The 13,651-nt window shown below is 35.9% G+C and overlaps 2 protein-coding genes across 4 annotated transcripts in view; one reads left to right on the forward strand and one right to left on the reverse strand.

The window, feature by feature from the left end:
- LOC111411667 (transcription factor GAMYB-like) overlaps window positions 1–1,454 on the forward strand; it is a 5,739-nt gene extending 4,285 nt beyond the window's left edge. For all 3 annotated transcript variants that reach the window (XM_023042221.1, XM_023042220.1, XM_023042222.1), the window contains exon 4: window positions 720–1,454. In XM_023042221.1, the coding sequence (XP_022897989.1) occupies window positions 720–1,015 (296 nt within the window). In that variant the 3' untranslated portion in view covers window positions 1,016–1,454. The remainder of the gene's footprint in view (window positions 1–719) is intronic.
- A 1,760-nt stretch (window positions 1,455–3,214) lies between these two features.
- LOC111412772 (uncharacterized protein At2g34160-like) lies at window positions 3,215–4,907 on the reverse strand. Its single transcript, XM_023043682.1, has 5 exons — window positions 4,672–4,907; window positions 4,389–4,437; window positions 3,855–3,917; window positions 3,648–3,712; window positions 3,215–3,570 (listed from the first exon to the last, which is right to left on the reverse strand). The coding sequence occupies exons 1-5, from the start codon at window positions 4,783–4,785 to the stop codon at window positions 3,478–3,480; spliced, it is 384 nt and encodes a 127-aa protein (XP_022899450.1). The 5' UTR covers window positions 4,786–4,907; the 3' UTR covers window positions 3,215–3,477.
- Window positions 4,908–13,651: the final 8,744 nt, after the last annotated feature.

Below are 13,651 nucleotides of genomic sequence, written 5' to 3' on the forward strand. Positions count from 1 at the left end.
CTGGAGGAGAAGAGGGAATAAGGGAGGAGCTGGGGGTAGTGCGACAAGATCAAAGGTTTTGGGGGATAAGGAGTGTAGTAGTGGACTTGGAATGATGGTCAATGAGGCTTGGTTGCTGCAGATGGGCAACCGGAGGAAATCAAAGGGTTTGGGAAAGGAAATATGGTATATAATTCTATCTTTGAGGAATACATTTTTCTCGTCTAATCTTCTTTTAACATGCTGTTTGCATACAGAATGTCTATCCAGTTTGGATGTTGAGCTTTTTAATACATAAATTAGTAATGAACTGAGTGTACATTATCGAATTTTACCCTGGATTGTGTTTGATTAGAGGATGAATCTGCAAGTTACGCTCCAGTCAGCTGGATCCTATCGATATGGTGATTCTGAAATATTCTTGAGCTTAATTTATTTTAGTTTGTGATGAATTAAGATGGCTCCACTTGAAGTTTACAATGATGAACAAGGAAGTGCCTTTTGGCAGTTTTGAAGGTTCCTGGGATTCATATGCATCATTATTCTCTTATTTTTGTCTATTTTCACACGTAATGAGAGTATACAGGTTTGGTATGTTCCTCCCTGATGATCCTGCTGTTTTTTAGTGGGAGAACTATATAAACTGCTACATATATTTAGTTATAAGAACCAAATTAAGTTATTGCATTAATTATCTTAGCAGGACATGAATTGTTCTCTTATTTGTTTTCTTGCCGTAGGTATTGAACAAAGTTGGATCCTGGATGGAGAGAGGAGAGAAAATCTGAATCAATTGCATTTCTCCAGGCCTGATGCTTTACTCGGTTCATGTTGGATTGAGCAGAGTGCTTTCTGTTCAAAGGAACATGGCACTGTGATGGATGACATAACATCCCTTCTTGGAGATGATTTAGGCACTGAAGTAAAAGATACGAACCCTGGAACTTCTGGTTTGAGTTCTGAATGGAGTCTTACCTGGAATAATATGCCTGCTGTCTACCAAATATCTGAACCTTCCATGAATAATGCTCTTTAAAATTGATCTCTGAACGTCGTTCAGCATGCTCATATCAGATTTTTTCTTGAAGATCATTTCAACAAAAACAAATTCAGAACTTTTCATAGATAATGCAGGTTCATCTATGTTGTGTTTCTATAATTTCTGTGTTCATTAAGGCTTTGTTTCTTCTTTCCATATTGCTCATATGCCTTCTATCTCAACATGGGGGTATATGAATTGATGAAAACATTATGAAGATTTGGTAGAATACCCTTGTATTGTCCTCAGTCTTCAGGCACTGTAATTTGATGATTTTTGAAGTACATGTTTTAGAAATGATGTATTCATCTAGCATAGCATTTCATTGATCGGATACGACTTAGTTCTCTTTTATTGAGGTCCTGTCAAAGGAATCATTTATTGGTGAGAAGATAAATCCTCTATTTGCTGCAATAATACATTCTTTTTGTTGAAATCCATGGGCAATCGTTAATGTGCCTCATTTTTTCTCTCTAGTAATTACCATGCTTAAAGAGTCAACATCTATGATCCGCTCATCTTTATGAATCAAATATTAGTAAATTCCTTGAGCAACCTATCTCTTGTTTCCATTTTGGGTTGGAGACATAATCCCACGACTGAATATAAGCTGCACCTATTGAATTTTCTGTGCTTACTGCAATTGCAATTCCTCTATTAAAGCAAGATTTTAGAGCAACTCGGCGATGCTTAGAGTTACACGCAGGAGATAGCACCATAGGGAATCCCATTATCGGGAGACCAAGAATCGAATCGAATATGAAAGTTAATATACAGATCTAGAACCAGCAATCTGGAGATAAAACACATTGGATTTGTGTACAATGAGCTTTGAAAGATGGTTCAAAAAATAATCTGTTAGCTAGCTTCGAAACATGTTCTGATGAAATTTTACCGGTAAAAAATCTGACATTACGCCTGCAAGAAATGTTACAATTTGTTGGTGCATTTTACTATTAGAGTCCATTTGATTGTAAAGATGGAATTTGGGTGAATTCCAAGGAATTGAATTGATTAGAAATTGTTTTCCTAGGAATTGTTAATTTTTGTGTTTGATTGGTATAACTTTCCACGTGAAAAATATTGAAATAAAAGTGTTTTTTGGGTTCGTTTGGCTTTGTTTTACATGAAAATTGTCAATTAAATGGATCAAATTTACTGGTATTGGGGGTAGAATTTGTTTTCCTTGCCACAAAAAAATAAAACAAATAAAAAAAATCAAGAAAATCATCTATCTTTTGGTGTTCGTTTGACTTTATTTTACATGAAAATTGTCAATTAAAGAGAAATATTTTTTTTTTACAACAATTCTTAGAATTTGTTTCCATTGCATAAAAAAAAAAAAAACGTGAACAGTGGGTTGGAAAACCAAGAAAATACCAAATCCCAATACAACCAAGAAAATAGAATTCCGTGGAAAATAAAACATATGAAACACACAAAATTGGAAAAAGGTGGAATTCGAATTCCATTTTCCATGGAATTCGAACCAAATGGAATTCGAATCAATCAAACATGCCCTTAAATTCATTCATTATATTTTCTTTTAATAGATTGTAGGTTTTGGAAGTTAGGAAAGTGAAGAGGCTGGAAGTTTGGAAAATGAAAGGTGAGAGGATTAGTGTGTTTATGATATTGTTTTATTTTGGGTGGCTTATTTTTCCCTATAAATAGGATGATTCTTTGGTCATTCATCACCAACACAACAATCACAATGCTCTCATCTTCTCTTACATTTTTACTCATTTTCTTTGAGAGATTATTGAGCAAAGAAGGGTGTTTTTTTAGTGGAGCTTTGAATTTAACTATTTGTTCAGAGTTTGTTTGAACTATACGACGAACTATCAAGCAATTGTATTTTGGAGGGGATCAGTCATAGAATTGTTCTACTGCACTGTGATCTAAACTGCAAAGTCATGTTCGATAATGTAGATTAGATGACCAGCCAACAAATTTGGAATGTCCAAATTGATTACCGAGACAAGGAATTTTAGCAAAGAAGTCGAGGGCAGTCCACGAAACACAAGGATGGCTCAGTCGTTGGCATTCAAGGTGCCCTCTTCTACTCGTCATCAACAAACACAAGAAGAAACTATTTTTCTTCAAATAATTTGTATTTTAGTGATTGTAAGTTATTAATTGTTAATCAAATGTCATTTAGAGAGGTGGGTTATGACTATAGTGAATACAATATAGATGAGAAAAAAAGAAATTTTCACAACCTTCATCTATAATTTAACAATCCTGAGAAGAAACAAGATTACAAAGAAACTTTGAATGAGTTACAACTATAAAGACGAGTGTGCAGCTACAACACCAGATTATATTGGATTGCATTGATATTAACTTGGCATACCTAATCAATTAAAATCATACATAGAAGTAGTTTAACTTGAAAAGTAATATCAAACTGAGATACAACAAGAATGGAGGGTTAGTATCAGACAATTTTGTTGATACTACTGCTTGATTTCTTCTTTCTCGTTTGATGTTGCAGGGCTTGGATTCATCAGTGACTCGAATTTTTCAGTCTTCCCCAACACAATTTCAATCTGCATACAAATGCAACTCTGTAAAGTTCTTCCACTATTTCTTGTCAAAAACTAATTGATATAGAGAAAACACTCACCCTGGCTTTCTGAACTTGACGGTTTTTAATTTCGTCTTTCGTCCCAATTGTGGATGTCAAAATACCTGCTTGAAAATCACGATACGGAGTGTTAGATTCACGAGTGGTAATCACTTGGAATGCTGGTATGCAGTGCTCGACATTAACATAGATGAGATTTTGCTTCTCGAGAAATGAGCCATAAGATTGATGGGACAAGTTACTCACTCTTCTCAATTGCAAATCCATTATTCTTCAGAATCTCAGCTATTGTGACAACTGTTGCGATTGCTGTAACAATATTGCCAAACAATGTCAGCAAGATAAACACATCCACTTACAGAAAGGGTGAAACATTGGAGGAATGGAAACTTTCGTTTTCAAGAAATGCATATTTTTTCAAAGATAATATTTACACATCTTCAATAGACAAGGTTCTTTTTAATTTTTTTGAAAGATTTAGTAGACAAGGTTTTGATTGGCTTTTATTCATATTCCTATTCGAGTCTGGAACAAAAATGGTTTGTTTGGTGATATGAATGGTACAATATTGATTATTAAGAGAGAAAAAAAGAAGCAAAATCTGATGTGTTAAGCTTAACAGTCTCCAGAAGAAATGGAGTTTTTACTTGTTACCCGATATTATTATTATTATTATTATTATTATTATTATTATTATTATTATTTATTTTTTTTATTTGCAAAAATTAAAGGGTAGAAAATATAATACAAGGAGAGAGAGAAGATTTAATATTTTAATACCCATGCCTAAAGCTGAGAGCTCGACCTCCATATGTTGCTGTAGGTACTTCTGCATAAAAAAGAAAATAAAGAAAATAAAAAAAAAGAAAAAAAAAAGGAAAAAGAAAAAGAAAGAAAGATAAATTTCAATGATTCCATTAAAAATTTGGCTGTATTTAAAATTTAGAAGTACATTGTCAAGTGCTTTCTTTGAACAAAAAAGTACACTTTAAACATGACTAAACATGTTGAAGATCGATATACAACATATACACACGCAAATATATTTGGAGAGAGGTGCAACCTTGGCAAGGTTGACATAGAAAAAGAGAGGTTTCTTGGTGTTCGACACCTGAATTCTATTTTTCTTGAGATTTTCGGCAGCTTCTTGATTAACTAGAGCTGTTTCAGTCGTCATTTTTTTTCTCCCTTCTCAAGTTTCTTTCTATATCTATCAGAAGAGACACTCTCTCTCTTTGTTCATGTGTGTTTCTTTCTTTCCTTGTTTTCCCTTCAATTTGGCTACCATCTATAGAGGTCTCTAATCCTTTGCCTGTATAACCGGTAAAACAGTTATCTACTGACAACCCGACATTAAAGCAGTGGCTATGCATATTTGTTGATGCTGCTTCTGGTTTAGATTTGTGCCAACAGACTTTGTTTTCCTTAATATTCTCAAAATGCAGGGTTCATAATCCAAAGAATATCCTCCTCCTTCCGAATTCTCTTGGTCATTAGCTATTGTTGATAAGAAAGACTCTCTCAAGAATTAGATGTTAATAATTATGGTAAAGAATCCCCTCGACTGATGCTCTCAAAATTCACTTAATTTTAGGTTACTTATAATAGGAAAGAGTATCTAATTGATTCCGCTAATTCTGCACAATTAGCTATGAATAATGAGATATAATCTCTACCTACTTTGCAGTTAGTAATGGCAAAGAATCCCTTTGATTGATGCTTGAAATTTTAAAGAAACTTTAATTTTAGGTATTTCATTTATATGCATATGTATACGTGTGTGTATATGTTTTTATTGTTAATTTATTCAATCCACCTCAAGAGTAAGGTCGGAGTATTTATTGATATTGACATAAAAATTCAAAATACAATTGCAAAACTTAGCACTGGTTTGGTAGAGATAAAAACCAGATTTTTCAGTAAATTTTGATAAAAATTGATGAAATATATATGGTTGAAAAGTTGTGGGTCCCATAAGATGTAGAGTAAAAATTAGATGTTGACTTTAATTTGGAGTAAAATCTGAATTTTAATTTCTGCTAAATAAGTAAAGAGGGATGGATTACCTTGTCATAAATAAACAAATACAAGTTTAACTAATCTAATTGACCAGAGGCGAAGGGATTAAAAAAGGAAAAAAAATAAAATAAATAAATCCCATTTTAAATTTTGTGTGCACGAGTCAAGCATATTGTCACTATACATCATGTGAAATTATTATTGTTATTATTATTTTTAAAGTTCATGATAATTTTCATAGTCACTATCCACTCTAGATCATAAGTGCAACTCTAAAGCCAATTAAAGGAACATCCAATCCTCTTCAAACTTTCCTCCATGCAAGTACATATTTAGGAAAAAACATAAATATTAGTATTCAAAAAGTGGGAAAAGATGGGACCTAAGTGTGAAGTATGAGGAAAAGAAGATCGGCTCTATTTTGACAACTTATAATGGGAGAAAATCATCAGTAGGGTGGTCGCACCGTCCACGTGGTGTGACCTTCCAATGCCAAGATGCCACCTCGACGGTGGCCCTCCCTTGTAGGGTGGTCTCATCATGTGGCGGTGCGACCGTCCTACTGAAAATTTTCTCTTATAATGGTGGCCTCGGTGGCAAAAGGAGTGACTAGTGTGAGTACGCACCAAAAGGCGCGCACACTTTATTTTATGTTGTTTCGTTTTTATTTTTAATTTTTAAGTTAAATGAGCTAATTAAATAAAAGAGATTATTATTAATAATATTCAAATAATATTAAAGATAAGAAAATGCCTCATAACACTGAATACATCTAATTTCGTAATGTTTGAGGTTCAACTTGGATGCATTGTGGCCCATGTCTTACGCTTTTTAAAACCATAATAATTATACTTTAGCTTCAATGAGTACGCGATCAAAAGTTGTTTTTCTTCTCTTCTCCTTTTGCCACCTAAATTGCATAGGAACAGAAATAGGAAGTTCATTAAGCCCTGACCTTATTGTTACCAACCTAGTAAGAGTCAATGAACCATACACTTTGCATATGATAATGAAGAGTGCGAATACATCGCATAAAGGGTAGTTTCTTCTTTTTACTATCACGTCCGATCTCTACTTTAGGACGGACAAATTTGGTTTCCTTGTATTTAACGTGTTGGAGGTCTCACTAACACCCTTCTAAGTTGTATTTTACTATTTTGTCATTGATATCGGTATTAGAGGAATAGGATTAATGTGATATGGCTGAGGTAAATTAAGGTGTATTACTATATATGAAAATGATTTCCTAAGTACCGGTGACATTAAACATTATTTAATTGACAAATAAGTTAATAGTAAATCCCATGAATTTAATAATTCACTAATTAAATGGTATGTCATGTCATCGGTGTTTAATATAAGCTAAACACCGGTATATATACACACACACACACACACACATTCACATTTACTTATAAGTAGATAAATAAAATTTTATATAAGTTTGTGTTCGGGAAATTATTTTCTTTCGATTTTAAACCATCGCAAGTGTACGGTTCGTTAACAAGTAATAAAGTGGATTCAATGAATCCGAATATCGTTTCACAGAGATTGATTAGTTCAAATTTTATCTAACGTAGCTTTAACCGAAATTGGATTGTCAAAGTGGATGTGAATCTAATTAAAACCCTAATTACGCAAATTTAATGATTAAATTGAAATTAAAACTCAAAACAATATTTTAACACTCTAGAGTAAAACTAAATGTTGAGAACGCACGTTGTTATAATCAATAGAATTTAAACATACTAGGATCACGATTTCCCATGCAATTATCACTTTAAACTCTAGTTTCACAATATGACAACACACTACAATTTTGACGAATCAATGTTCCTAAGTCTATCCAATACTCTCTCTCAAGATGTATCAAATCTATTTCTACATACCACCGGCCTATATTCCTATGTAAGAGCATATGTAAAAATACATGCGGTTTTATGAACACTTAAAGATTTACGTAGGGCATAGCGGTATATTCTATTCCCTATCGGACCCTACGATGATTTATATTACGTCAAATCTATTCCAATTCTCTCGAATGCAAGAATAAATCACTCAAATTCACACAATTACGAGCCCTTAATTGCGAAAACATTAATTGCATATAAATCATTCAAAACAATAAAAATGTGTCTTAATATCAAATTGCAAAACTAGGAGATTAAAATTCTAATTACATGTTTCATCGATCTCCTAACATATGAAAATCTAGCCTAGCATGATTAAAATAACAAAATACATCAAGTTTTGAGTAATAAGTATCACCGGATTATAAAAACTAGAAGAATTCTTGAAATTCCAATAGCCAATCTTCATTCTTGCGCTCCAAATCCTCTTCAAGATGTGTTTTACTGCCTCCCAATGTGTTCTGGTCGTCTCTGGACTTTTTTTGATATTTATATCTCGTGAATATTAGGTTACCAAAGGAGTTTTAATCGTATAAGGAAAGAAAATTTCGTATCGAAAAAATTACCATGCGACCGCATGGTTATTCCATGTTTCGATTTAAATTCCCTGCATCCATTCGTGCGGCAGCACGAGAGTTCTACCATCCGACCGCATGGTAGACTTCAACTTCCATTCTCTTCAATTTAGTCCCTTTACTTGAATCTTTCACTTCTAGGCCTCTTTTCTTCACTCTTTCCTTTCCATCATCCCAAGGCATCATCAATTGGCGTTTGGTTTAACCAATTCCTTGATTTGTTCATCGGGTCAACTTTTGGGTAATTGCACCTTGGTCCTTGAACTTTCACTTTGTGTCATTTTAGTCATTTTTCGCGTCTTTTCTCATGAATTTCACCAAGTTCATCGGTGTTCCCTACAATTCACAAATGTAACGAAATTAAGTCACAATTCAATCATTTTGCTCGTAATTAAGTCATGTTTGTGACCTAAATAAGTGTGCAAAAATACTAAATAAGTGTGTAAAAATACACTTATCAAAACCCCCAAACTTGAACTATTGTTTGTCCTCAAATAAGATAGTGACTAAATTCTGAACAAACATGGCTTAATACCCTGCTGCGGCTCAGGATTGGACTAAGTGTTCGATTTTATGAAATATATCAGTGCAAAAATGACCTCAACCTTCACATGTTAAATGCGTACTTGACGTGTGTATGTGAGTTCATGCCAACATATTAGGTTCATGATGGATTTGAGTCCCGACCCCGAGAGGTCAATTGTATCCTTACTTGCTCGAGAGATACACAACCCCCCAAACTTATGCTTTTCACTCAATTATCCCAGGTTTGTGTTTTAAAATTAGGAATTTACATAGCTGTAATCCTCACCCTCTCGTAGTTTGGATTAATCTCACTATCACAAGTTTACATTTCAACAAGTGAAGGCTCTCCTAAGTTTGATTGCTTCGACACTCAAGATTAAACTAGGTTACTTGCCTCGCCTCAAAGGTATAGTTTCTTTAACCAAATGTCCAAGGGCTTTTCTTCATGTTATCGTCTCTCTTTTCTCTAATTTTTCTAATTTTATTATTAAACTTCTAATTTTTCATTATCATCTTTTCATTTGCTTTCTATATAACCCATGTAACGAGCTTTAGACCGAAGACTCCCAAACCGGTTGGCTTTATGGCACCAGGTTTTAAACCCTTGCAGGCTTATTCACTCGAGTTATAAAGGCTCGATCAGATGACTTTTTATTAACTTCTTTTCCTCTTGCTTTCTATATGACCGTTTTAGCGGGCTTTAGGCCGATGACTCCCGAGCTAGTTGACCTTAGAGCACCAGATTTTAAAATATTATTACAGGCTTACTTGCTCGAGTCATAAAGGCATGAAAAGAAGTGTATTGTTCTCACAAATTTATTTTATGCCCTTATTGTTCTAGACATTTAGTTTCCAAAACCAACCCCTAATTTAAGATTTTCACCTAATCTTCACCTCACTTGTTTAGGCAATCCACACAACAAAATTCATGCACGGAGCTCCACTCATCTCAGTGCTCCCCTATAATAGCTCAATCATCACCAAACTGTCTTAAGGCAGTTTACGGTTTAATTCAATAGAAGGTTATCATTATTTTCCTATTTTGTGCTCAAACTCCTTTCATTTACCCAACATGTAAAGCATGAATAGTGTGCACAGATAGTGTCAAGTTTTGTATCAACAAGTATCAGTTAGCCTAATTGCATCAGATCCAAAATTTTTGCAGTTTAAACTAGTCCAATTATAATATTATAGCTAGCAAGGTTATCAAACCCACACAAGTATGCATGAAAAGAATTAAAGCAAAACTGAATAAAATGCATAATTTTTTTATTATTTATTATTTTTTAATTATCTACCCATCATGCACACATTGTGGAATACAGATACCGATGAACACAGATACTTAGTTAAAATTACACAGATACCTAGTTAAAATTATGTCACCCCCAAACTTAGTTAGTACATTATCCTCAATGTAAAATTAACAGAAGATTAAAGACAGAATTTTACGGACAACATGAAAAAGGAAAGTCAAAATGTGGTAAATAGTACTTTCCCTGTATCAAAATGGATGAGGTGGCGGGAAACTAGGTCCTAATGTACCATCATTTGGCAGTGGAGGGTGTCGTCTAAGGAGCTGCCGCATCATCTCATTCAGTTCCCGCATCAAGGTAGACTGCTATGTCTGCTTGGCCTGGATATCTCTCATGGTCTCCCAAGTTTCATTAACCCTCATTTGGATACCGTCGACTCGACCAACGTACATGTTCAGCCGGCCATTCATGGTATCAACCTCCCGTCGCATGACTGTGGCATGATCCCTGGCATCTCTGATGTAGTTCAATGCAAGGTGATTGTCTCTTTGTAAACTTCTCAACTCAGTCCTCATGTTGCCAAAATCTTGAAAGAAACTGTGAAGGTCTCGGCTGATGCCCGTGGTGGTGGAGAAAATCTATCTCAGCAACTGATTGTCCATGTCAGCTTATGGTGCTAGAGCTCGTGGGTGTTCCTGATTTGCAGGGATTTGGCCTTGTTCTGCCTGCTGTCTATGGCGCTCATTTTCTTGCTCTTCCCTGTATTTAACCGAGCCCTTGTTTGAGCGTCAAATGTAGTTCGTTTGATCAAGGGGCTGGGTTTTTCAGTAACTCCTCAAGTAAGAGTGCAACACCGTAGCCCTACATATGCCACTAATGAGGCTCGGGAATATCAAAGTGGAGCGACGATCTCTCCAAGTTCCCAATGAGTGTAGTTGATTGTATATATGAGTAGCAAGATCAATCTTATTGCCTCGAGCCAAGTGGTAGATGAATCCTGCTGTCTGATCTAGAAATGTAGTCCTGTGTGATATGGGCTCGATATTGTGGCGCATAAAGAGCCATAGAATGGCTATGGAAGGGGTAAGCTCAATCTGATGCCACTCGATAGTTTCGAGGGGCCATGCATTCTCCCGTCCCATTAAAACCTCAGCCACTTCATTCCAGTGAAAGTCAATTGGGAGAGGGCCCACATTCTCCACTGTAAGATGGTAGTAATCATGAATGTCCTTGGGAGAGAACATAATCCATTTCCCCCATACCCAAGTCTGATGGAAATGCTCAGAGCCTGGCGTGTCAATGTCACTGTTGAAATTGGCGAAGAAATCTTGGTATAAAGTCTCATAGATTGGATGTGGTTGCTCCACTAACTTTTGCCACCCACAGATCTGAACTAGGTCGACCAACTCAAAACCCGGGAAGTCATCAAGCTTAACGGGTCTTTCAGCATGTAAAGTCCAATGGCGTATGATGTTTTCATATCATGCCGCGGTATTTTCAGTTAAGAATCGCCGAACTTCCCCCGCAAGCTCTTGAGTACGAGCCGTCCCGGTGGAGGAGCTTGCCTTTTCTTTCCAGTGCAAAGCTCTTTTAGGAGGCATCCTGTAAAGTTTGTAAGATTACACTCATTTAGTGTGACGTGAAAAGAATAGGCAAGAAGTGAGATAATAAAATATGCATTGCACAAATCCCCAAAACTTTCCTAGATGCATGTGTAAGACCATGGTGTGCACTAGTCAAGATATGATGTTCAATTGAATTCAAGTATTATCCCAATATGAAAAATGGAGAAAACTCGGCGTAACTATGCAATTTTTCAGAAATTGGAACCATGACCGAGTGCGCACTTTCGGTCCTTGATATCATCGAGAATTATCAAAATTTTCCTAGGCAATCTCCGGGCATATCAAAATATTAATTGAAGTGTAGCACATATTCGAATTTCAACCCAATTGGATGTCGTTTGGTGTGTCAAATGAAAATGCAAAGTAGGGGACGGAGGGTGCCGTGATGTACGGTGACCTAATCATGTGCCTATGTGGTGCAATGTGAAAGTGGGGTGTTTTCTAAGTCAATTCATGTGGGAATTCGTTAAAATATATTTGGTGCCATGTTGGTGAATCATTATATATGCAAAAGTACCTAATTGTACACAAATGGTTATTGTGACATTTCATCAAACACGTGGTGTGCATTATGTGAAAGTAGTCCTAAATTAATGAAATTGATGTCCAATTCATCCCAAAAGTCACACAACACAATCACAACAAATCCATCCCTATATGAACTAGCCTATTCTCCCTCAATTCATAAAAAGAACGAATTCAAAGACGAATTACCCAAAAAGAAATAAAAAAAAGAGAGATGAGAAGCAATACCTTACCTTGAAGTGGATGTCTTGATGTACGGCGTGTATATTGTGGAGTGGAAATGTGATTTGAATGGAAGAATTGGTGGGTGAAATTTTTTCGAATAATGCGTGAGAGATTGAGGGAAGAAAGGGGAGAAGAAAAAAATGAGGAAGGAAGGAAGAAACCGGGTATGGTTAAAAAAACCACACCTGATTCCACCATGCGACCGCATGGCTTTGTTGCCTACGGCCGCATGGTTCAAGTGGCATTGGCCACTTGAAATTCGGTGGCTATGTATGTCCGACCGCATAAATTTTTTTTATTCCCCCAAAAACACAAGTTTGATTAAATTTCACAATTACGCATTGAAATTTGAAATAATTTTTTTAGAATAAACGTTTGTCTCGAAATGCGTGAACATCACATCCAATCACCAAAAAAACAACTCCAATCAACCCGAACGTGTTTGTGATGCTTAGGGACTCGTGTGGATATCGCTTGGACTCTTCTAATATGTATGAATGATCGATGACCTAAATTTAAAAATTTGAAAAATGAAATTGAAAAATTCCTACTATGATGCAAAAGCAAATTAACTTAAAAGGATACAGTGGGTTGCCTCCCACCCAGCGCTAAGTTATAGTCAATAGCTCGACTTTTCTGCAGTTGTTTTACTTTGGTGTCCCGAGTTGAACGGTGGACTTTTGGTTGGAGAAGTCACCGCCCCAGTAGTGCTTCAGCATTTACCCATTAACAGTGAAGGTACCTTTAGTCTCATGGCTGACTTGTATAACTCTGTATGGTAAGACTTTTGTGACAATGTATGGACCCGACCACCGTGACCGTAGTTTTCCTGGGAACAGCTTGAGTCTCGAGTTATACAGTAGTACTTGGTGCCCCACTTCGAATACTCGTCTCTGAATGTGAAAGTCATGCCACTTCTTGGTTCGTTCAATTAGGCGATATGGAAACATGTCTATCGGTGTTTTGAATGCTGTCTTGTAAGCTCATAATGCATCGTCTAGCTTTTTAGACTAGTCCTTTCTAGATGAATTCACTGTGACTTCGAGTATTCTCTTCAACTGCCGATTAGATACTTCAACTTGCCCGCTGGTTTGTGGATGATATGGAGTAGCGACACGGTGTTTAAAGTTATATTTATTCAACAGCTGCTCAAACTGGCGATTACAGAAGTGTTTGCCCCCGTCACTGATTATAGCTCGCGGTGTACCATATCGGGTGAAAATATATTTCTTCAAGAACCTAATTACTGCATTTGAATCATTTGTTGGCAGTGCAACTGCTTCCACCCATTTTGATACGTAATCCACTGCTACCAAGATGTACTGATTTGAGAACGACGGGGGGAAGGGTCCCATGAAGTCAATTTCCCAAACATCGAATATC

The sequence above is a fragment of the Olea europaea genome, chromosome 16 (assembly GCF_002742605.1).
Source record: "Olea europaea var. sylvestris chromosome 16, O_europaea_v1, whole genome shotgun sequence".
Taxonomy (NCBI): Eukaryota; Viridiplantae; Streptophyta; class Magnoliopsida; order Lamiales; family Oleaceae; genus Olea; species Olea europaea.